Source organism: Ursus americanus, chromosome 28 (genome assembly GCF_024610735.1).
Source record: "Ursus americanus isolate L20-20 chromosome 28, mUrsAme1.1.p, whole genome shotgun sequence".
Lineage (NCBI taxonomy): Eukaryota > Metazoa > Chordata > Mammalia > Carnivora > Ursidae > Ursus > Ursus americanus.
The window spans coordinates 32,105,328-32,129,160 of record NC_142154.1 but is presented as its reverse complement, the minus strand read 5'-3'; the positions used below and the strand labels follow the sequence as shown (position 1 = coordinate 32,129,160).

Genomic DNA, 23,833 nt, shown 5'->3' with positions numbered 1-23,833 from the left:
CTCAGTGCCTGTACTCGTCCTGTTTCTCCTACCTTCTCTGTACCTGGTCAGGGCTTGGCAGGCAGTCGGCCCTCAATATGTGTGCTGTAAATATATACATATAATCTCAGGCCCCCTCAAGTCCAGGGGGTTTGTGTCGGAAGGACTGAATATTACAACCTTATATTCCAGCCCAGCAAATCAACACTTGCAGCTGCACAGTAATAATAATAATAATAATAATAATAATAATGAATTATCCATTCAACCTCCTCTCCCCACCCCACTCCCTTCCCCGGTTCCCTTGAGATTCCTCGAGGAAGACCCTCAGAAAGAGATGGGCAGCTGTGTTCTCCGTTGATGGTTAGCTGTTCTGGAAGAGTGGCCTCTTTCTGCCCATCTCTTTCTCTTTTTACCTCATCTTTCCACTGAACGTACTGTGCACAGGGCTGTCCCCTCCAGGGAGCCCTGCAGAAGCAGGGGGTGCCCCGCGGTGTTCTCCCTCAGCCCCTCTCCTCTCGGGCGTGGTCCAGAGGACAGAGAGCCAAGCCATCGATGCAGAAAGGTGACCCTGGGCAGCTCAGGGCCTGGGCTGGGCAGCAGGCGGGCCCGCCCCACCCTCCCCGCCAGCTGGCTGGCTGCCCGAGGGCTGGCCAGCAGTGAGGACCCAAGTAATGAGTGATTAATGGGCGCCCCATCTAATCTCCTGCCAGGGGAAATGAAGGGCCAGCCGTGGGCTGGGGCTCGTCATGACCTGCTCCAGGTGGGCTTGGAATGCACCCAGCTCTGGATGGGGATTAAGGCTTGAAAGACAGAGGAAATGAGATGTTAACCCTTTAGGCCATGGTCCTCTGAGCCCCAGCAGGGAAATCGCCGGGGAATTATCTGCAGGCATCCGATGAAAGGGGAGCATGGCCTTTGATTTATGGCCGGGATGCAGCCACATGACCACCAGGGGGTGGTGGGGGCACGGGGTGACAAGCCACGCCTTTGACGTAACCATTTTTCCTGGAGGCTCAGTCAAGAGAGATTAATTTCCTATGAACAGGGATACATGGACAGCTGGGAGGCTGCTCTAACCTGATTCCTTCTTGGAAACCTTCGATCCTATCAGCAAGTTACAAATTGGTAGTTGCCAAGCAGACTTTTCCTCCTGAAACGCAGTGCCTTTGACCACATGTCACTTCAAGGCAGAGAGGAGGGCGTGGGGCCCTGGCTGGTCCACATCCCTAGTTGTATGGTCCACCTCTTCCTGGGCCGGGCGGCACGCAGGGGTGCTGAGGGTGGGAGCCCCGTGCAGCCAGCTGCCTGCATTCCGGCCTGGCCTCCACTAAGCTGCGGCTTCCTGGACAGTTTCCTTTTGTGCTGTAGTCTTCCGGTGCGTGAAATGAGGGTGATGATAGTGCAGACCCCGGGTGAGATGCATGAGAGTGCAAAGTGCTCACAGCAGTTTTACACCCGTGGCTGAGCCTGGGACCACGGCTCCTCTGGGAAGGGCGCGAGCAGCTTCTCCTGCGGATCTCTAAGACTTGCTGTGGGGGAACTGACAACGCTCTCTCTGATTGATCTCGCTTGTTTGACCCCTGACACTCACATGCCTTGAATTCTGGCCCCCCTCTCCCCTCCCTCTGCTGCTGGCTCTCTGGCCTCCAGATGCCCTTTGGATGACACTGCCCTGCCCCTCGCCCCTTGCCTCCATGCTCTGTGGCCAGCCGTGGTGGCCAGGCAGGGACGCCTGCCTGGTCCTCTTGCAGCCTGCCGGCTTCCTCGCCAGCTCTGCCCACGGCCAGCCTTGGTGTGACCTGATGGCCCCAAGGGAGGCGGCTGAGGGTAGAGAGGGCAGTTGTCTTGTGAACAGAATTAGGAACAGTGGAGACAGTCTGATCCAGATGTAAGTCGCAGCTCTGTCCCCTGTTCTGGTTTCTCTGAGCTATCATTGCCTCATCCTTGATTGAGGCTAATAATAGTAACACTTATCTAATGGTTGAGAGGAGGGTCACAGCCGACACTGGACAGGAGGCCGTTTGGACTGCGGGGGGGCGTTTACTGCCGGTGATGAGGCGAGCCTTCCGCGTGGGGCTGTGTCTTCAAGCTCTGAGTCTCATTACAGGGTGTGCAGTGACATCCTAGCCTCTGGCTCCGTTTAGTGTCTTTGCCAGAACAGACAAGTACCAGGGCCTGCTTGATGTTAGTGATGTTTCAGTCAAGGCACAGGGTTTCATTCTGCTTGAAGTTCAAGGGATCTTCTGGCCTCCTAAGGAGAAGGAGCTGCCACTTACAGAGCTCCATATCAGGTCCTGGGACCTACCTGCATTAATTTATTGCATTCTCTCAATGATTCATGTGAGCTAGACATTGTCATTCCTCTTCTACAGCCTGGAAGAGTGAGGCGCAGAGAGGTTAAGGAACTTATACCTGCATGCACAGCAAGTAGATGTCAGAGTGATGTTTGAATTTCCGGTCATCTGACTCCAGACCATGTGCTCTGGGGAAACTAGTGGGCTAGTTAGTGCCTCGGTCTGATTGTAACCCATGGGCAAGTCTAATGGTAACCACTTAAAAGTCTAATTGTAACCCACTTACAATTTTTTGAAAATGGAGATGTAATTCACATACCATAAACTTCACCATTTCTAAGTGTACAATTTGGTAGTTTTTAGTTTATTCACGGAGTTGTGCAATCATCACCTGTTACGTAATTCCAGGATATTTTCGTCACCTTCAAAAGAAACCCCATACTCCTTAGAAGTCACTCCCCAGCCTCCCTCCCCACCAGCCCCTGGAAACCACTCATCTCTTTCTGTCTCTCTGGATTCTGGACAGTTCAGATTAGTGGAATCCCACAATAGGTGGTCTTCTGCGCCTCGCTTCTCACTAAGATCAATGTCTTCATCCCTCTTGAAGATGGATCAGTACCTCGTTCCTTTTTATTACCACGTAACTCCACTCTTAGGCGATTTTGCTCAGAGAAGGGGGGAGTTGAGCCTCGAAACAGATGCAGCATACGGGGTGCTCATTTTTTACTGTGGGCAGATGTGGGAGGACTGGAGACGTTGGGGCAGGTGGAGCACGTGTTCCTGCCGAGTGTGGATGTGGAGGCAGGTGCAGGCCTGGCTGGCTTCCCGCACCCGGGAGTCCCGGGAGTCCCAGGAGTCGCAGGGATGCCCAGCTGCTCTCCTCCGGGCACCTTGCTGCACTGCCCTTGGCTTATGCGGTCGGTGGAGTCTGTCGGGAGACGTCCTGGCGAGGTGGCGCAGGTGCAGCGCACCTGTGCCCAGGAGAAGCGGGCTGGGGGGTTCGGGAGTGACCCTTGCCGTAGTCGGGCCAGTGTGGGCGCTGCATGGACGTGTTAGTGGCTGTGCGGTCGGCTGCACTTGTAACCCAAGTGGACTGCGGTGACAGCACCGCTGATTTGCTGGTTAAGTTTCTCAATATCAAACTTGATTTTTTGATTACAAAGATAAGGTGTATTTATTGTAGAAAACATAGGAAATAATAGAGAAACACAAACGATCCATAATTCCCCAACCAGCGATGACCATTATTTGTAATGTGTGCCTTTGTAGTCTCTCTCCACACACACACACACACACACACACACACACACACACACACAGTTTTATAAAATTGGTATCATGCTGAACATATTGTTTTGTTCACTACTTTTTTCACGTCACAGTAAATCATAAACATTTTCCTAGATACTAAATAATTCAGTATTCTTCCAAAACATGGTTTTCTTAATGGCTGCAGAGTATTTTTAAAAACGTTACCGTTTGCTTAAACAGCCCCCCCTTTGGAGACATGTGATTATTTTCGGTTTTTCAATATTATTTACAAATAAAACTGCATGTTTGGGGTACTTCTGTTAACGCATTAGTGCTGTTTGGGGGACAAAAGATACAAATACTCCAAAGGTGTATGGTACATATGGGCCAACTGGCCTTCCAGAAAGACTGTATAATTTCTGATTCCACAAATATGGTTTTTTAAAACTTGGCTTTACTGTAATGTAACTTTACCAAAACATCCCCTCCCTCCCTCCTCTTTCTCCGTCTCTTCCTCGGCCCCTCTCGCGTCTGCACAGGACACTAACTGCTTATACCCTTCTGTTTTCTCTTTGATATTTGCCTGGAAGCAGCACATGAACATCTGTCTCTTTTACCGACTATGATTTTGTGTAAACACTTCTCTTGACCTAGTCAGGCTTCCCATTTTGAGGCATAGATGACCATTTCCATCATTTCAGTTTGTGGCCTGGGTTGTTTCTAGTTTTTCCCTAATCAAAAAATTAGTCACTGCCAACGTCACTGTTCAACTTGCAGTCATTTTTCTCCCGCCACCTCACCACCCCCCCAGTCTCACGTTCTGTTTGGAAATTCAGTTCCCAGACACGTAATCACCAGGTCCAAAGCCGGAGTCATTCGCATAGCGTTCCGTGCTGCTCAGGGACGCTTCAGAGAAAATGCACCTGGGAGGCCCGGGTGGGAATGCTGAGAAACAGCAGGGGGCTGTTTTCTGTCTTCCCTTCCTTTCCCCTGTTCTGCGCTCAGGCTGGCACTGGAGGAACTCGGCAGCGCACCCCTAGCAAGAGGCGCGGGGCGGTGCGGACTTCCTGAGTTCCACCCAGGGAATGCTCTCAGTGTCCATACGGTGCTCACCTGGAAATGGAATCGTGCAGTGCGTGCTCTTCAGTGCCTGGCTGCTTTCACTCAGCACCATGGGGTGGAAGGTCTCGGTCATCTGAGATCGTGGTCATCTGCCGGGGGGGTTCCGTATGGGCAGCGCCCTGCCTTGTCAATGGTGTGAATTCCGGTCCTGACTCTGCCACTTACTGCCCGTGCGGCTGGGAACAGCTTAACCTCCTTGAACTTCAGCTTCCTCGCGTGTGAAATGGACCAGGAATCACCGTAGGCGCTGTAAGAGTTAGAGGAGACAGTGTTTGTTCATCTCCGCGATGAAATGAAGGGCCTCCCTGGAACATCTGTCCATCTTAAAAATAAAGAAGATGCCTTGGGGGGTCGTTGCAGCCTTGGGGAGGGGGCAGGCAGAGAGGATGATCGGTGTGATAACATTATGCAGTGGGAAGGCTGGGGGGCCAGGAGAGGGGCATCAGCCTCTGGTGGGAGTTCAGAGACTTGAGGGGGCCCTCACCTTAGCAGGGAAACAATGCCGGTGGAGGGGATGGAAATAGAAGCCTGTTGGGTTTTACGGGAGGGCTGCGTTCTTCAAGACCTCACAGGATTCAGATCTCTCGTAATTGACTTTCTTTGTTCCCATAAAATAAATATAAAGAGCGTGCCGTGTGCTTGACACCTTCTCAGAAAGTGTAGCTTTGCTCAAATGTTGCTTTCCCGCGGAGGGTCAGCATTATCTCCGACGTGGCTCAGTGGGCTTGCTCGTCAATGGCTCGCTAAGCATCTCAGGACGGCTCTTTGGCTCCCGTGAGAGCCATGCCAGTGGTTGTTCACCATCATCATCTTGGGGGGTTTTAATCTGGCACCGCCACGTGACAGAGGGCCTAGATCAGGGCTCGGCACACTTGTGTTTGGAAAGGGCCAGAGAGTTCGTATGTCAGCTCTGCAGGCTGGATGGGCTTTGTTGCAATGAACCACCTTTGTTGCAATGAGCGTGAGAGTAGCGAGAGGCCGTACACACGGGCCAGGCTGTGCTCTAGTAAAACCTTTTTTTTTTTTTTTATGGGCATTGCAATTTGAATTTCATATAATTTTTATGTCATAAAAATAGTATCCTTCTGAGTTTTTCTTTTTTTTTTTTTAAAAGATTTTATTTATTTATTTGACAGAGAGAGACAGCCAGCGAGAGAGGGAACACAAGCAGGGGGAGTGGGAGAGGAAGAAGCAGGCTCCCAGCGGAGAAGCCTGATGTGGGGCTCGATCCCATAACGCCGGGATCACGCCCTGAGCCGAAGGCAGGGCGCCCCCCCTTCTGAATTTTTCTATTTTTTTATTTGAAAATACAACAAAATGGGCAGTGGGTCAGGGTTGGCCTGCTGGTCAGTTTGTTGACCTAGATGACTCTAATGTTTGGAAATTGTTTTAAATTATAAAGAGACTGAATGTTAAAATATCCCGATAGTTGACAAAACCACTTGTAGGAGTTCGAGTGCTAGGAAGAGTATGTAGCTTAATTGACGGGTTCTCGCAAACGATTGTGGGTATTTATCATCTTGGGTGATACCGAGGTAGGCGATTACTTCAACACAGCTTGTAATTCTTTAAGTAGTTTTTGTAACGAGTGAACAATTTTTAATTGTATTATTTCAAAATTTAGGCATCCAATGACTTTATTCACGTTGTTATGTCATTCTGTCTCCTGATCCCCGTTGTATACCACGAAATTGTTAATTATCGTGCACTGTTGTGGCATCTGGCCGTTCTGCCTGACTCTCAACAGCGTGATGACCTATGGTGAGGGCCTTGGAACTTGACTTTGGCTGGAATTTGTACTACAGAGGCCAGGGGAAGGCATGGAAGGAGGACCCAGGCGTAGGTCTGGCCCATGGTGAACGCAGAATAAACTTTTGTTCCCCTGCTTCCCTTTCTTTTCCTCCCCACCCAAAAATTCTGTATATTTGGTCAGCCCCCAAACCTGCTGAGCCTCTTTGAAACTGTTGCTTCGGTTCTTTCCACACGCAGTAAAGTCACTAACCTTTTTAAATGGAAATGAAAACAAAGGCTGTCAGAAAACAGTTTCCCCTCCCGGGTCACCAGCTTTCCCTTGCAGAAGAAGAGGCAGTGCTGTGCTGAGACCACCGGCCGGCCAGCCGGGGCCAGACCAGAGGCCCCAGGTCCGGGGAAGGCGCCTCCAGCTGGGTGCAGACCCGGCTCTCCAGGCAGGAGGGGGGCGCCTGGCCTGCTGGCTGCTCTGAGTTCTGCGGCTCCTGGGTGTATCTTGGTTTCAGGGATTCTAATGGTAGGAAAGGCAGGATCCTCTCCAGATGGAAGACCACCGGCCCCGAAGGTGACCGTGATCCTGTAGTTCTTGGCTCGAGAGTGTGCTTTTGCTGTGTGTGTTGGACGGAAGGCCTGTCTTGAGTAGACATATGTTTGTGTTGTGTAGAGGGTAATGGCGCATAACCACGTGTGCTTTCTGGCCTGGGGTCTGGCAGGACGTGAAAGGAGGCAGCCACTATCCTCTGGCCAGTGAGACTTTTCATTATTGCATTGGCTGGGGGCTGGCATTCTTCCTGTGCTTTAGGAGCTCTTTGGTTCACAGACCAATGATCTTGGAGCCAGGGGCATGGGTGCTGAGTCCTGACTTTGCACGAACCTTCCAGATGACCTCCAGCCATACGTTCTCCATCTCTGGGGTCACAAACTCTTCATTCCTAAGTGAACGGTGACAACCTAGACCATTTCTGAGGGCTCTTTTCTCAGTTGAGATATGTGGGGAGCCTGAACTTTCACTCCCACCCAGCGTCAATAAGACATCCCTCCCTCTCCCCACTGAGGTGTTCAGAGGTAGCCTAGTGCGGAGTCCGGACTCTTCACACGATCTGGTAGTAACGAGGCTATTCGCGTCCCCCTTTCCTTCCCACCAGTGGTGCCAATGGAGGCCACATAAGGCACGGTAGTGAGGCATTCCTACCCCTTCCAGCCAGGGAAGTATCAATGGGACCTGCTGGAGAGCTGGGACTCCCATCCCTGCTCAGAAGTTATGATGTGTCCCCCCCTTCCCCTGCCATTGTCAGTGGAGGCCAAGTGGCAAATTTGGGCTTCTGTCTCCCCCGACCATAACGTTATGCGGTCCTCCTTCCCCTGTGGGAGCGGAGTCAAAGGCAGCCAGATACAACGGGAGGTTTAAATAAGATCTAGAGCCTCATAACATGGTACCTAAAACATCCAGGTTTTGACTGAACATTACTCATAACAAGAACCAGGAAGATCTCCAACTGAATGAAAAAAGACAATCAGTGCCAACACCAAGATGATGCAGACGTGAGAATTATCTGGCCAAGCTTTTAGAGCAGCCATCCTAAAATGCTTCACCGAGCAACTATGAACGTGCTTGAGACAAATGAGGAAAAAATGGAAAGTCTCAGAAAAGAAATAGCAGACCTAAAGAAGAACGAAATGACAGCTTTCGAACTGAAAAATACAATAACCAAAATAAAACCTCATGGGGATGGGCTGAACCGCAGAATGGAGATGAGGGAGGAAAAAAATCACCGAATTTGAAGATGTAACAATAAAAATTACCGGATCTGAGCAACAGAGAGAAAACAGACCGGGGGAGGGGAAAAAAGGGGCAGATCCTCGGGGAGCTGTAGGACTATAATAATGTCTCTGAAATCCTCAGACCGAAGAAGGAAAGTGGGACTGAAAACTACTCAGTGAACTAAAACTTCCTGGGGCTAGGCTAAGATATGAACCCGCAGAATCAGGATGCTTTAGTGAATCCCCAACAGGATGAACCCAAAGAAATCCCTGGCGCAATACATCACCGTCAAACTTCTAAAAATAATTTTGCAGAAGAAGAATGAAGTGAGAGGACTCGGGTCTGCCAGGTTTCAAGCCCCCCGTAGCTGCAGAAATCCAGACCATGCGGTGTTGGCGGTGGGACGGGCACGTGGGTCAGTGACACAGAATAGAGAACCCAGAAACACGCCCCTCTGATGGTTGGAAATCAGAGACACACTCTAACGATCTCAGTGAGGAGCGGGGTGATGCTGGTGGAAGATGGAGTGGAGAGGAAAGAGTCCTGAGATAATAATCAGAGAGGTCAGAGTCCTTCCCCGGCATGCACAGCTCATTCGTGGAGGCAGAGTTATTGTTGGTATTTTTCTAGGCCCAGTTTGGGTCACAGGGAGCTTCAACAAAGCGGACACAAGAGACGGGAAGAGAACAGATGTGCACGGGCATTGAAGTGAGAGAAAAAGGGTGTGGCAACACTTTCATTCTGCTAAGCCCGATTGCCTTGTATTTTCCCCTTGACCTCTGCGTGATCTTTGACTCCAATGACTTGCTTCTCTTGGTTTCCTTAAATATATTTCCTAATTCATGACATGGTGGTCTGTTTCACATTATCCTACTCTTTTAATCACAGCACCTGATTTCAGCTTTACCTAATCCCGACCGGCTCATCACAGAATTGTGGAAAGGAAGTAAGACGAATTTGCTAGGCTTCTGCTTCTTTCTGTGGGGCTGTATGGAGCCTCTCGGCATACACGGCCCAGCAGTGGTTGCTACAAATCATTGACTAGATTTCTATCACTTAAAAAAATAATGACATAATTCGAATGTCAATGCAGAAGCCCCAAGAGCCAAGCAAAAAGAAAAAAGGCAGATCCTTTCCCCTGATGGTCAGAAGCACCAAGCGCAGAGCGTGTGGCTGGCTGATTTATGGTGGCCGAGGCGTACTGAGCCCGGACGTGTTCTGGAAGGGCAAACGCGTGCGGGTACTGAGGAAAGCTCCAGGACTCAAGGCCAAAGCCGCCCCGGAGTGAGCAGGGCAGAGCACAGCCTCACGCACAGCGGCTCCCCCGGCTGGAGCCCGTGCTGCAGACTGCGTGTTGTGCACAGGGTAAGTGTGACCGCGAGCGGCTCTCCTGGAAACGGGTATTTGACGTAGCGTGTCAGGAGGCCCGAGAGCCAGCTAGCAAGTGGCCTGGGTTCAGATCCTGCCTCTCACTTACCAGCTCTGGGACTGCAGACATACTGCTTCACTGCTCACAGGCTCAGTTTCCTTTTCTGTAAAATGGGGAGATCGAGGGCACCTACCTCCTGGGGTTGTCTTGAGAACGTATATAAACATGCCTGATTTTATAGATAACCTTTTCCTGAAAGAATACCATAGGCACTATGTTCTTCCCAGCCCTGAAGTCTCACCTGGACCCATTTTGTAGATGAATATGGTATTTGTCCTCTACGAATCTGTTCTTTTAGTGTTGGTGCATATGGTGCACTCTCCTTCCCTGATACGTGCACACACACACACACCTGTGCGCACAGACGTACGTACACACTGCTTGCTGGAGTGGCAAGAGGTCATTCGCAGGTGGCAGGACCTGAGTTTGTATCAGAAGGAAAGGAGGTGGACCAGGAGGTTGGCTCAGCCTGAGCCAAAGCTGCAATTGGTCCCAGGGCCACCTGCCTTTGACTAAGGTGGGTTTTGAAATGAGCTGGAACATCATCTTGGGAGAGGGCCTGGGCAGCAAATCTGCGGTTCCCTTGCAGAGCTCATCTGTGGGAGTCTGAGCTTGTTTCCTCTGATAACTACAACCCAGGGATTACAAACTGCTCTTGGCAGAGGGTGCTGGGGAAAGATCGAGTCCTCGGAGTGGGGAGGAGGGCTGGGGCTGTCTCTGGGTGTTTTTGATCCCTAGGTGGGGTGGCCGGCAGCCCATCACAGCTGTTCATTTGCATGTTGGAGGCTTCCGGAGGGGGCTGGAGAATATCATCAATAGTGTTAATTTCAGAAAGCTTAGCAGTTACTGTGGAAGCAGAGTGGCTGTTCAGAGGCTGGGCTGGGCAACGTGACCTTGGAAACACAGTGTGGTCGCTGGGAGAGAAGGCCCTCCAAGTGAGACTCAGTGTCAATTCTTTCTGTCCCCACAGAGCACCTGCTGTGCCCCAGGCGCTGTCCTGGGCTTCAGGAACACAACAAATCTTTTAGAAGAGTTGTTATTCTTCTGTAGTCTTGTGTTAGGGGGTTGAAAGACAAACACAAATCACAGGATACACTGTGACAATTGCTAGATTGGAGTTCTGCTGGAGACTTACATTTAACTGGGTTTATCAAGTGCTGTAAATCAAATGACTGAGTAATATTTGGGGGAAGAGCAAAGGTCTTCCTCCAGAAGAATCTCTGCCTTTGATCCCTAGTATCATGTCATTTGAAATCGGAAAAGCAACTTTGTACAGAAGCAGGAACAAATGGCTCATTTATTTTAAATATCTTGCCTTCCCGATTTTTCTGACCCTGAGTATTTTCCTTAGTTACCTGGGAAACGTTTTTTAGGTCTGAAAACAAATGTAAACCCCATCAGTGTTAATGACCCTGAAAATGATGCAGTTTGTATTGAAATCCTTAACTCATCTGTGCTGATTACCAACTCCTCCAGGTAAGAAAGGAGAGGGAGATGTTTTCTTAATTGAGTAACCAAGCCTGCTGTAATGTGTTTGCTTGAAAGTATCCAGGGAGTTTCAATGGCTCTTCAAACATTTTTTCCTAAACCGGATTCTGTGGGTTTGCAGGTTGCTCTGGGTAAATCAGCCAGTTTGCAGAATGGAGGCTCATTGGGAAGTTATGAATTATGTGGCTGAGTTTGCCTATGACCGAGAGGAGAGGACAAGCCCTGCAAGAGGGAGCACAGAGGAGCACGAGGGGAATGTTCCTCTGGCTGGCTTCGCCCAGCTGGAAGAGGCTGGAAGTGTGACCTGGCCAGGGGCTCCCTGGGCCCTGGCCCTGAATACCCTGCTGCCTGGGGCTGGATTCCCTGCAAGGGCTGTGGGGCGTGATGACAGCCACCAGAGGGCTCCGGAGGGTCCACCCCTTTGTGGAGGCAGCACGGGTCTGCGGTGGGTCAGCACCTTCCTTCTGCTTCTAGGGCATTCTGCAGTATTGACCGCGTATCAGCAAGAGCAGAGAGAAATCAGACATGGGCTCTGTCTTCTAAGAAGTGAGAGTCACACATCTCTGTTCTGACCATGTAAGCCAGCCCCGTCCGGATGAGGGTAGAAGGCAATGTCAAATGACCATGTAGTGCATGAAATCCTGGCTGGGGCTGCCTGGGTTTGAGTCCTAACTCCCCCACCTACTAGCTGGGTGGCTTGGAAAAGTGACTTAACTTCTCTGTACCTCCATTTCCCAACGGTACTCCCTTCATGAGACTGTCATGAGGATAACATGAGATAATGTATGTCAAGCATGGAGAACGCCATCTGGCACGTGGGAGCCACTCAGTAGATGTCTGCTAGCATCCTCAGCCTCATGATTATTATTATCTGAAGTAACAGATGACTAAGTGGCTTGTCTTGGCTCACGTTGGTCTAGACGATATTCATGGCACTGTGAACAGTCTTGTCCTGAGGTGTTTCATCTCCCAGCAAATCCGTGAGGCACACCCAATCCCTTAGGAGATCATCCATCCATCCATCCATCCATCCATCTATTTACTAAATGTCTGGCTGAGCATGAATCTGCTAGGTGGGAGGCGGTGAGTCTAATAGAGTGAAAAGAGGACCAGCTCTGGTGTCGGTGATCTGTGCTCAAGTCCCAGGCCTACCCTCCACCCACCGTGTGGCCTCAGCTTTGCTGTGAGGATTACATCGCATGATTCATGTCCCATGTCAGGTGCGCAGTAAAAGCTGGTTCCTGACTCTTCTTCCCCTTGACTGATAATGGAAGACGGTTGTGGGTTGGATACGGGTGTGGGGAGCCTACATCCTGGTACTTTCGTCCACAGACAACTGGAACGTCAGGTAGGGGGCGCTGCAAATGGCCGGCCGCGGTTCTGTGAGAAGAAAGTTGGCAGCAACGGTGGTGGAGCAGGAAAAGGTGTTGGTGACGTTGGTAAAGACAAGATGGGGTGGAACGTAAGCCCAGTGCGGAGGCTCTTGTCTGTCAGGACCTTCAGGGGGCGGCTTTCACAAAGGAAAGGGCAGGTTCTGAGACCTGCCCCCACCACATGTTACTGGGTCCTGATTTGGGGTCTGGAACTGCCTCCTGAAATCTCTGGTCCTCGTTCTTGAGGTGGTGAGTCCCTTCCACTGCCCCAGGGAGAAGGGCTTTTGTTTGTCTCTGCGGTTTTCCAGGGGGAGAAGCCCACATGTGGGGGGAAGGCGGGGAGGTGGAACTGGACCCTGGAGTTGGGGTGTAGCCTCGGGGTGGGCCTCTCCGAACCGACACACAAGAGGCTGAGCAGCTCCTTCTCTTCTGGGGTATGCAGAAATCAGATGGGTTTTTCCAGGAGATCTGGTCAGGCCATGAGAAGAAGGGGCTGGAAAGATGCTCAGAGGTGGGCCTGTGGGGAGGGGCAGCAGAACAGTGCCATTGTCCAGGACACAGTGGCCTCTTCTGGGGTCAGGAGGCATTTTCTGCCTTGGGTTAGATCTGTCATGGCTCCTCTTTCTGTCTCCACCATCCCGAGCCTCGGAACGCCCTGACACTTCCTCCTGGTGTGTGGGGACTGTGCCTTTAGCCTGACCCGAATCAGGTGACTCTTCAGCCTTCCTGCAGGACTTTTATGGAAAGGAGACAGGGTCAGGCCTCCATCCCCCTGGGAGCATAGGTCCTAACAGAAACTAGATTGTTGGATTTTTTGATCACCGTCAAGAAAAGTTATAAATCAACAGAAGCAAACCTCAAAAAGCAGAATCAGCCCCACAGATAGCATGTTTACTCGGCTTGCTAGCTCGGCACAGTGTTGCCAGACGAATTTTCGGGAAACCTCACTTTCATCAAAGCTCCCTGCTCCAGAACTTACGGTGGCTTGTTCTCGGCCATCTCATCAAAATTCTGCTGGTGCGGCTTTTCAGGGGCTTGGATGATGTGGCTTTGCCTCATCTTCGTGATTTTATTCCCCCTGATCAGTTAGAACCCTGCCGTGCCTTCTGGTCTTCCTCAGCAAGGACGTTTAAACAATTCCGTGAGCCTAGCGAGACATGGCAACCCTCGCCGTGTGCGATGGACACCAGGGTATTTCTCTGCTCTTTCGTTCTTTTCTCTTTCCACTTAAAAAGTGCAGGTTATGGGGCGCCTGGGTGGGTCAGTTGGTTAAGCCTCAGACTCTTGATTTCAGCTGGGGTCGTGATCTCAGGGTTGTGAGATCGAGCCCCGTGTTGGGCTCCCCACTTGGTGGGGAGTCTGCTTGAGATTCTCCCTCTCCCTCTGTCCCTCTCTCCCCTAAAATAAATAAATAAATCTTAAAAAAAAAAGTGCAGGTTATGACCCACAAAACTGGTTCCATGACAGACCAAGGGGTTGTGAGCCACAGATGGAAAGGCGGAACTGATTTGACACGATAGTAATCATGGACGCACGAGTGAACGGCAGGAAATGGCAGAGCTGCCATCGAGCTCATCAACCGCATCGTGAGATAAGAGGAGTGATTCAAATCGGATGCAACCGTTGGTCAAGACACATTCTAGGCTAGTGGCCTCCAAAAAGTTGTTTTGATTGCACACTCCATCAGTGAAAAATGTTTACACGTCTAAGTCCCGTGGACTGTTTGGTTATCCTTTTTTAACCAATGTGTGATATGACCACATAAACCATGCACCCCAAATATACATTTTAAAAGGATGAGATTGGGGCACCTCGGTGGCTCGGTTAAGCGTCTGACTCTTGATTTTGGCTCAGGTCATGATATCAGGGTTATGAGATGGAGCCCGACATTGGGCTCCGTGCTGGGCGTGGAGTCTGCTTGAGGTTCTCTCTCTCCCTCTCCCTCTGCCCCTCCCCACCCTGTGGGAGTGCTCTCTCTCTCTCAAAATAAATAAAATAAAATAAAATAAAATAAAAGGATAAGATGAAGATGAAAGAAACCCTATTTTAAGATGACATGCTAATCATGGCGGCTTCGTTCTGTTCTCAGCAAATACCTGAAGGCAAAACACACATGGAGGACGGGGACCATGGTTCTTAGCAGTGGCCGTCAATCTGTTTTCAAATTGTTTTGATAATTGAAGCTGTTTTTTCGGTTGACTTCTTGTCAGATTTGGAAACCATTGCTTTGCAACACACCTCCTTTCCTCAACATTGCCCTTCCTTTCCTGACAAAACCAGAAAAACTCCATTGGTACCTTGTTTTGATACTTCCATCCTCCAGAAGTCTGGAGGGGGTCCTCATTGGCACGTCTCTTTCCTCATGCACTCGGCCATTCGTTTACTGTATTCCGGGGATGTTTTGCTTTCCATAGGGGGTCAGGTCCTTCCATGTTCGCCTTCCTTTGCCATGTTGTGCCAAACTGTTTCCTTCTTCCTCCCGGTTCCTCCCACGCCTGTCCACACGGGGCTCCTTCCTCCTGCGATGTCCCTCTCCGCACCTGGCTGACACCTGCTTACCCTTCAAGCCCGAGCATGACGGTCGCTTCCTCAGAGGGGTCCTTCCCTGATAACTGCCCGGTATGCTTTCTAAGGCACCTTGGTCTTCTTTCCTGGTGCTTATCACAATTGTAATTTCATTCTTACTTCTATTTCGGTTTGTTTGTACAGTCCTTCAGCATCTAGACTCCAAGTTCCCTGAGGACAGAGACCATGGCTGCGGTTCCGTGTGTGTATGTGTCCAGCACCCAGTTCATGCAGTCTTAATAAATATTTAACAACCCTATGGGTAGTTCCAAACAGGATCCCCACTTTACAGATGAGGAAACTGAGAGACAAAGTGGTAATGCCAAAGGTCAGCTGGTTCATGAATGAGGATGTTGGTCTCACACTTGGCCGTGCAGGTTACAGTATGTATACTTTTACGAGCTGCTTGAGATGGTTCCTTTGTAACCTGCATAGACTAAAGGCTGATCTTACATCCCATCTTCCTTGCTGACGTCTCACCAGCCCTCTATAGTGATTCTTCTTTTGAACTAGCTTCATTTGTGCGAAGGGTCTCTCTGTATGACACTAGTTACCCTATGCTGTTCTAGATAACACCGTCCTTTTCTCAGACAAATCTGTCTCCCTAAATCTTATCTACTAAAGCTAGACTATAAAGCCAGACCGTGCACTGACTCATCCTTTTCTTGAATCTCATCATAAGTAAATAATTATTGATCAGTTGATTACCATGAGGAGCTCGGCAAAGATTTTGTCCTACTCCCCAGTCAAATCCTGTCCTTGCCCATACCCACTGCCCAGCCAAGAGCAAGGCCATGCCTTGGATTCAGAGGAGTTTTAACTGTACCAATTTACACTCATTGGCCTTCCTCCTGGTGCATCTCAGTGTAACGTCTGGCTGAGCCCCAAGAATTTGAGGATCTTCAATGCCATGAGTAATTTCACGAGTTGCTGATGGCTAATTAGGGGTGATTACAGTTAAGAGGCTTTACTTTCTTAATAGCCTCCAGAAAGAGCTGGTGGTAACTTTTAAAATCTTGATGATTTTTCCCTGGAAATGGAATGTTCTGATTCTCATGACCATCTTTCCTTAAGTCCTTATAATTTCTCTCCCCCTCCTCTACCCACCCCGCTCCCTTTCTAGTAGGAAGGAAATTTGAAGTCCTGGGAAGAATGTGGAAACCAGTGATTTTGGAAAACTGGTTTTATTGGAGAGGACCCCGGGGCACGCCTTGAAACCTTGCTTCACTTATTTGCCTTGCCCTGAAAGGAGGTGCAGGAGGAGGGGAGGCCGGGCCATAGGTGTTCTGCCCAAGTTCTATTACATTCCAACCAAGCCTCCTCCCATCCCAGGCTTTCTGAGCTGTTTATAATTTACCTTTGAAACTGTCGGCTCATCTGACAGTGTTCAGACATTCTGTTTAGTAAGGGCTTCTGAGTAAAGGGGTAGTTGTCGGCGAGGGATTCTACCGTCCTGTTTTTACTGTGATCACACGTTTGAAGTGTCTCTTGACCTCTTCTTACATCGATATCAGCAGAGCGACTTGGGGATGGGTGTCGCTCGGTGCCAGGCACTGGGCCGAGCACAGCACGTGCGTCCACTCCCGGATTCCCCACCACCTGTGGCAGTCCTTCAGGCTGTATTTTTAAACAGTATCATTGAGATATAATTCACATTGCATACCCTTCACCGATTTAACGTCTACCATTAAACGATTGTTAATACATTCACAGGATTGGGCAGCCGTCAGCACAATGTAATTGGAGAACATTTTTGTCACCCCAGGAGGAAACCTTGTACCTCCTGTTAGCCTCTCCTCACCTTCCTGACCCTGGCAACCGCTAACGTGATTTTTGTCTCTGCAGATTTGCTTATTCTGAACATTTCCTGTAAATGGACTCATGCACGATGTAGTCTCGCATGGCGGGCTTCTATCACTTAGGGTAATGTTTTCAGGGTTCATCACACTGTAGCAGGTATTGGTCCATTTCTTTTTATTGTTAGGCAGTGTTTTTAGCTCTACGGTACAGTTGGGGAAACCAAGACCCAGAGGTGAAATGACTTTCCTATGGTCACGTAGCCTTTAGTAGAGGGAACTGGATTTCCAACACCATCTTTTGCCCACTGCCAACTCTGCTATTAGCCGGACGCTGAGATAATCGTACTAATAGTAATTTATGGAACATCTTTTATGGGTCAATCCCTGTGCTGACTGTCCTATCCATTTCTTACCTCATGTGCGTACACAATCGGATTTCGATTGGGAAATCTTGTAACCATAACAAGGCATTGGCATTTTTGTTTTAATGTCTTCCGTTTGCTCGCTTCTGGTTTCATTGGCCCACTTAGGCTCTAGGATCTTCCTGAGCAAATGATGCTGAAAATAGTATTGTTGTTCGTTCTGTAGGAGCTGGACGCCACATCCATCTGCAGAAAATTGGTAACATCTCAGAGGAGCCCTTGCTTCTTCAGGAACGCCCAGCATCATGGTTTCTCATTTCATGGAGTCTCTCAGGTACGTGGAGAACCTTTTAAAAAAGAAAACAGGAAAATAGGAAATTCGATACTTGCGTGTTACTGTGTAGTCTTTATAGTAACTAGCCTCGCGGGTCTGCACGTCAGAGATCTCTTCGATACACTCTGTAGTACGTGTGGTGAGTTTGCCAATCCCGAGGGCCGCCGAGGCCTAGGGAGCTGTGTGCTGTGGGGAGAGGCGCTCAGACCAAGAATCAAGTGGCTTGTCTTCTACCCTGTGCTCTGCTATTTCCCGGGAGACCTCCAGGATTCAGATTTTTATTTATAAGTAGAGACATTCTTGGATCTGCGGATCACCGGCATTTTTTGTTTGATCCTGATATCAACCTTGTGAGGCAAATAGAACGAGTAGTGGTATCTCTGTTTTGTGCGTAAGAAGACCGTGCGGCTAACTCCTGGGGGCCACGTTCCTTTAGTGCGGGGGTGGGAAGAGAGCGCCGTGGTCTGGAACTGTCGTCGGTGCCGCCAAGGCTGTTTTCAAACTTTTCTTTTTTTTAATTTAATTTAATTTTTATTTATTTGAGAGCGAGTGAGAGAGAGCACAAGCAGGGGCAGAGGGAGAGGGAGAAGCAGACTCCCAGTTGAGCAGGAAGGCTGATGTGGGGCTCGATCCCAGGACCTTGGGATCATGACCTGAGCCGAAGGCAAACGCTTAACTGACTGCGCCACCTAGGCGCCCCTTCCCCCAAACTTTTCTTTAAGCTGATGGACCCTTTTAAAAATTCATCAGTCCAAATGCTATGTAAAAACTCGATATACAAAATGGCCAACGGCAGTATTTCATCAAGAGAAATTTATCTCCTAAGTTTGAATCTGTAACATTTACACATTATGAGATCAATGGGTCTGTTTTGATAAACACCAACATTTGCAATCAGGATTTATGGACGAGAGCTCGTACATCAGCCTCGGTATCTGGATTGTTCTGCCCTTGTCTTAGCTGCGTAGTATTAAGAGAATCTTGATGCCCACAAGTAAGCCCTTGAGTTCCCCGAGGAAGTTCGTCTTGCCGTCTCAAGAGACTCTTTAAATAGACTCAGAATCTAGAAAGCGGGGAAGGAAGAACTTTTTGTTTAAAAGCTGAGGCACTAAGGTTATCTTGTACTTTTTTTTTTCTTTCATAACTATACATTAGCCCCAAATGCTTAGAACTTACAATAAAAAAATAAAATGGTCTCTACTAGGTTATTGTGGTGGTGTCACATATGATTGCCCAAGTAGGGAGCTCGACCATTGCGGGGCGGATGCTCTTAGGCCAACGCCTGGCATTTAATTGAGTGTGTGTGTGTGTGTGTGTGTGCGTGCGTGCGTGTGTGTGTGTGTGTGTGCTTTAGTCTGTAGTTGCTTGTATAATTTTACATGAGCAGACATGTGCAGCTCTGAAATCCAAAGACCCGTGCAGAGCTACAACGTTCTTCATTAATGTCATTCGCAAGCGTGTCACAAAGAGAGAAGGCAGGGAAAGCTCCATTCTGAGATCTCTGCAAAATCCAGCCCTTCACAGGGCAGCCCAGATCTGCTCAGGGTTAGTATTTGGTAACTAATCTAAATCACTGTTTGTCTTTTTAAACCATAGTTTGAAAAACAATTTAAAAGGTATTTCAAGACATGAGCTATGCATCCTGTTTGAGGAAGCTCCGCTATCCCGCTGTCTAACCACAGGGGAGTGAGGGATGCACATGGCCCCTGGGTCAGTTCAGAGCCACAGTATACCTGAGCACCAGGACCCAATGCGGGGCAGAGAAGAGGTCATAGTCACATATCGAACTGGATTGAAAAGAGCAGCAGATGACCAAAGGTGGGTTCACATGTGGGAAGCAAATGTAAGTCTGGCCACCATCAGCAAGGCCCCTGCAAGTACTGAGGGTCCTCAAAAATCTGGCCACCAAGGCACACAAGGAAGGCCACTGCTTGGGAGAACTCCCTTTTGCAAAGTTTTTTTCTTGATGGAATTTTGGAATTTTAATTGATGCCCCTGCAAAAACAGGTAACCTCTCGTAATGACCTGGTCGGTGGTTGGAAGCCATCTGTCTTCGAGGGAGCCCTGGTGGGCTCACCTCCAGGCTGTGCATTCTCTTGGACAAATTGCCCACAGGTTAGAAATGAGCAGGGTGGGCGTAGTTGAAAGCTAGATGTGGCCTTGCTACCCTTGGGATGGAACTCTGGAAGTCTCTCCAGGCTTCCAGCGTTAGGGTCCTTCCGAAGGGGTGGTTTGAACAGGGCTATTCAGTAGGATGTTTCTTCAACAGTTCGGCTGTAAGGAGAGAGCAAATGTGAGCCTTGAGGATGGGTGATTTCTTTGCAAGAGCTCAGCTGGAGCGTTCTGTGAGGTCTCGTCCTTCCAAAGCCAGGTACTCATAAACCATCTGCATTCTGCTTCTAAGGCCTCGTAAATCTACTTTATTCTGAAAGAAGCAAAACAAAACTAGAGTGACTTTTGTATGAACGCTTTAGAAAATGTTCTTGGGGAAAGGGCTACGTTTCCTTTAAGAGCGAGATGTCTTTGATAACATTGGCAGATGACACATACATGCAAACACCCAAATATTAAGGGCTTGTTAATATTTATCGATGCAACCAAGTGCATAGAGATCAATTGGAAAAGCTGGAGGATTTCTCTACGTAAAGAGAAAACAGGTCAAAATTAGAAGTTAGCTCGCCAAGAGAATCCCTGAGAGGAAAAACCATTTAAGGGGATTCGCAATTCTGATAGGCAGGGATTTTGTTTTAAAAAATCCCTCCCCAGTTTTTGCCAAGCCACAGAGAAACAGAAAGCCAGCTTCTCCCTCATTGAAAAAGACAGAGAAGCCCTGAGTATTAACATAGTAAGAGTATCTCTGCCCTGCTCAGAGTCTGCAGTCATAAAGAGAATCACCGTTAAACCCAGGAGCAGAAAAACACACTAAAACTTTAACTCTTGCTGGAGCTCGTTAGTGAGTTGTCTGCGAATGTGGGACAACCCTGGACGCCATGCCAAATTCAGGGCAAGGAAAATCCATTTGGGCCAAAGGGTTGGTCAAGGCTGCATTAGGGAGTCTTTGTCACCTGTTACAACTTAATGAGGAAAGGATACTAAGTGAAACAGAAGTACATACATTTCTTAAAGTCTTGCTCCAAATGGTGCACCTAAAAAAAAAAAAAAATATATATATATATAAAATAAACATAAAAATATATAATATAAATATGAATATATATGTTCACAGTTATAGCTTTATGTGTTTGTTTAGTGTTTGAGTGGAAGCAAACACAATTTTCCGTAGAATCAGTACAAGAGGGAGGACCACCTACCATGGCCAGCCAACAAAAGCTCTCCCGAGCCGGTCTGCTTGGTCAGGGGCTCATTTTATACCTCGCGGTGTGTGTTAGCATAGTCGACAGTGCTGGTGTTCGAGATGAAAACACAGAGGAAAACAAAACGGTTGAAAATGCCAGACAAGTGGTTAAGTTGGCAGGAAATAACATTGACTCGGTGATCCTTATTTGGAATGGTAGGTTTTGAAGAAATGCAGATGTAATTAGAGAGATTACAGAGGGTAGATGGTGATTTTTATAGATCTTATGAAGTAGGGTTCTGGATCGTTTTAAGGGGTTTGCAGGTTGGTGGCCCTAGGTCAAGTGTCTGGTGTTAGTCTTCTGAAACGTAAGGCTTTTCTTTGCCATGATATGCACTTCAGGAAAGTAATATTACTGTAACGCCTGTCAGCTATTTCACTTAGAAATACAACCAGAAGGAACTGAGGAAATGAGAAAGAGAAGGGTGGCCATTTTGGGGGCAACTGAAAAAGATTCCAAATACAGAAAGGAAAAAAGAAGTGGGTTGAGAAGATGTGTTTGTAGGAGAATGCCCAAAACGGTGATGTTTGAGGTATGATGGATCAGTGAAAATGGAGACTCCCCTCGGGGATCAAGAATTCTGTGGTAATTGGGAAGGATTGTGGGCTCAATCCGTGTCCCTATGCCACTGACCAAGAAATGGGGTGGAGGAGGGGAAAATAAGGGAAGGAAGAAGACAAGAAAAAGGAGGAAGAGGAGGAAGAGGAGGGGGAAGTGACAGGGGGAAGGAGGAGGGAAGGGGAGGGAGGAGGGGATGGAGACTGGGAAGGGGAGTAGGGAGAGAGTGGGAGGAGGAGGAGGAGGGAAAGGAAGGTCGAAGAAGGAGGGAGGGCGGAAAGAGAAGGGCCCGGGTTTGACTATTGGTATTAAACTGCTGGTGTTAATAAGGCGGAGAGATTTTGGGTAGTCCTCATCTAAACCGCTCCCCCGTTGTTGCTTAATAAATATTTGTTGACTATTGCATGAATAAGTTAATAATTATCTTTCGTGTAAAAGAAAGTAGAATATTTTTCTTTCCTGATGAGGATTGTTAATTACAAAAGCAGGTTAAAGCAGAAAATCATACAAATGATACACACACACCTTTAACAGTTTATTTTTAACTTAAAACACATGTGCATTCACTCACTATTTTTTGAAGTGGGGCCAAGGACTTTTCTTTGAGCACGAGCCCCTGATGGTCCTTCTTGCCCAGACCACACCCATAAGCATTATCTAAGGTTTCCATTTGTGTTTCTTTAACGTGGAGTGAGAATCTAATGACATTTGCAAAGCAATCCGTGTTCGGATGATGTTCGATTTTTATTATTTGTGCCCCTTAATCATTTACAGTTGTCTCATCCACGCCTAATTTGCCAGCAGTTTTTTTTTTCCTGACTACTTGCCTTATTGAGCCAAAGCATTCAGCTTCATTTTTGTAGAAACAGCTAACAACCCCTCTCTCTTTTTGTGCTGTTTCATGGGCTTGTGTACCATTCGAGTGTTTGTAGGTACTTAGAAAGCCGTTGGCATAAACAGGTTTGGGGACATGGTTGACTCTGTAGGAACACAACTCAAAGTACGAGGGTACCGGGGAAGAACCTGCTGGAATCTTTTATGGGAAGCCTGGTAGGAGAGCCATCTGAATGGTAGGCAGAGAGGCTAGGAGGAAATAAAATCGTTTTTTGGAGGACTGCCCTGGCAAACCCCTACCTATAAAATGATGGCAGGCATTCACACAGTATTGATTTTTCTTTCTGCCTGGCACAGCCCTGCACCTGGATCATGTCCTCTTCACTCAGTACTTGACTGTGGGATTTGCTAGAACATTCTGTACCAAAAAAGGGTTCAATGGCGTCAAGGTGTGATCACTGGGCTGCCAGCGACCCATTCCGTATGGACTCAAGTGGATTGATAGGCCTCAGGGTAATATTGCCCCCTCCCCAGGGGGGCTAGAACCCGTACCTGCCAACGTGTGGAAATCCTCCTTTTAGGACTGGCTTCCTTTTGCCAGTTCTTTTATTTTCCCAGCAGAGAATTCTGGGATGCACTTCGAAAACACTTCCATTGCTGGAGTGTGGCTGACGGCAGCACTTTGCCTTCCTTTCGAGACCGACCATTCGTCCCTCCCTCTGGTTCGTTTTCTCTCTCACGTCATCCCGTCCTTCCATTCTTGCATCCACTGGCGATTTATTGGCCCTGAGCTGGGCCCAGAGCTGTGTCAACTGCCTGCTCGCTGCAAAGATGTACCAGAAACCATTTCCTCAACAGAGCCACCATCGAGGGGGGCATTTACCAAAGGGTGTTGTGTCTTAAAAAGCGGGGCCGTGACAGACACCTCCTTTTCCAGAGGCCCTGGTCCAGAAAACGCAAAGGACCGCAAGAGTCGAGAACCTGGAAATAAGCAATAAAAGCCAATATGCATAGAATAGGTGTCTGTAAATCCAGGCTCCAAATCGGAAACATTCACCGCATGAAAGCCAGGCGGGCCCTTTCCCCGAGGGAAAGGTCTTGCTTTGGCTGCAGGGTGGTTCTGAGGCCAAGGGCGAGCCGAAGGGAGCTGAGTTAGGAGGAACACGGGCCCCTCCATAGCGCACTAAGCAATGCCTGACAGCTGGGAGGAGACAGCAGAGGGCCAACTGCATTCAGGAAACCCCGGACGTCTGCACCTCTCAACCCACCCTGCTCCAAGGCCATCCCCCTGTGCTCCGCAAATGGTTTGACATTCACGCTGATGGTTCGGAGCCATCCAAAAAAGGTGACTTAAGCTCAGCATGCTCCGTAGAAGGAAGCAGGAAAATAAATAGAATGCGCTTTTTGTTTTTTTTTAAGTTTGGGATTGAAATGGTTAGCTTCAATTATTTTAAAATTCAGAAGGTTCTCTAGTGAGGCTGGATAAACTAGGTTTTATCACATGTACTTACTTTCTGATTATTTTTGCAAGCAGGACAGAAAGTGAAACAGATGTGTGAAGCCACAGCCTCCGAA

General features: G+C 48.6%; 1 protein-coding gene across 1 annotated transcript in view; it reads left to right on the top strand.

Annotated features, from left to right (window-relative positions):
• Positions 1–23,833, top strand: part of THSD4 (thrombospondin type 1 domain containing 4) — a 546,279-nt gene that overhangs the window by 4,600 nt on the left and 517,846 nt on the right. Inside the window, exon 2 of the mRNA XM_087856815.1 lies at positions 17,403–17,510. Within this exon, the coding sequence (XP_087712941.1) occupies positions 17,482–17,510 (29 nt within the window). The 5' untranslated portion in view covers positions 17,403–17,481. The remainder of the gene's footprint in view (positions 1–17,402; positions 17,511–23,833) is intronic.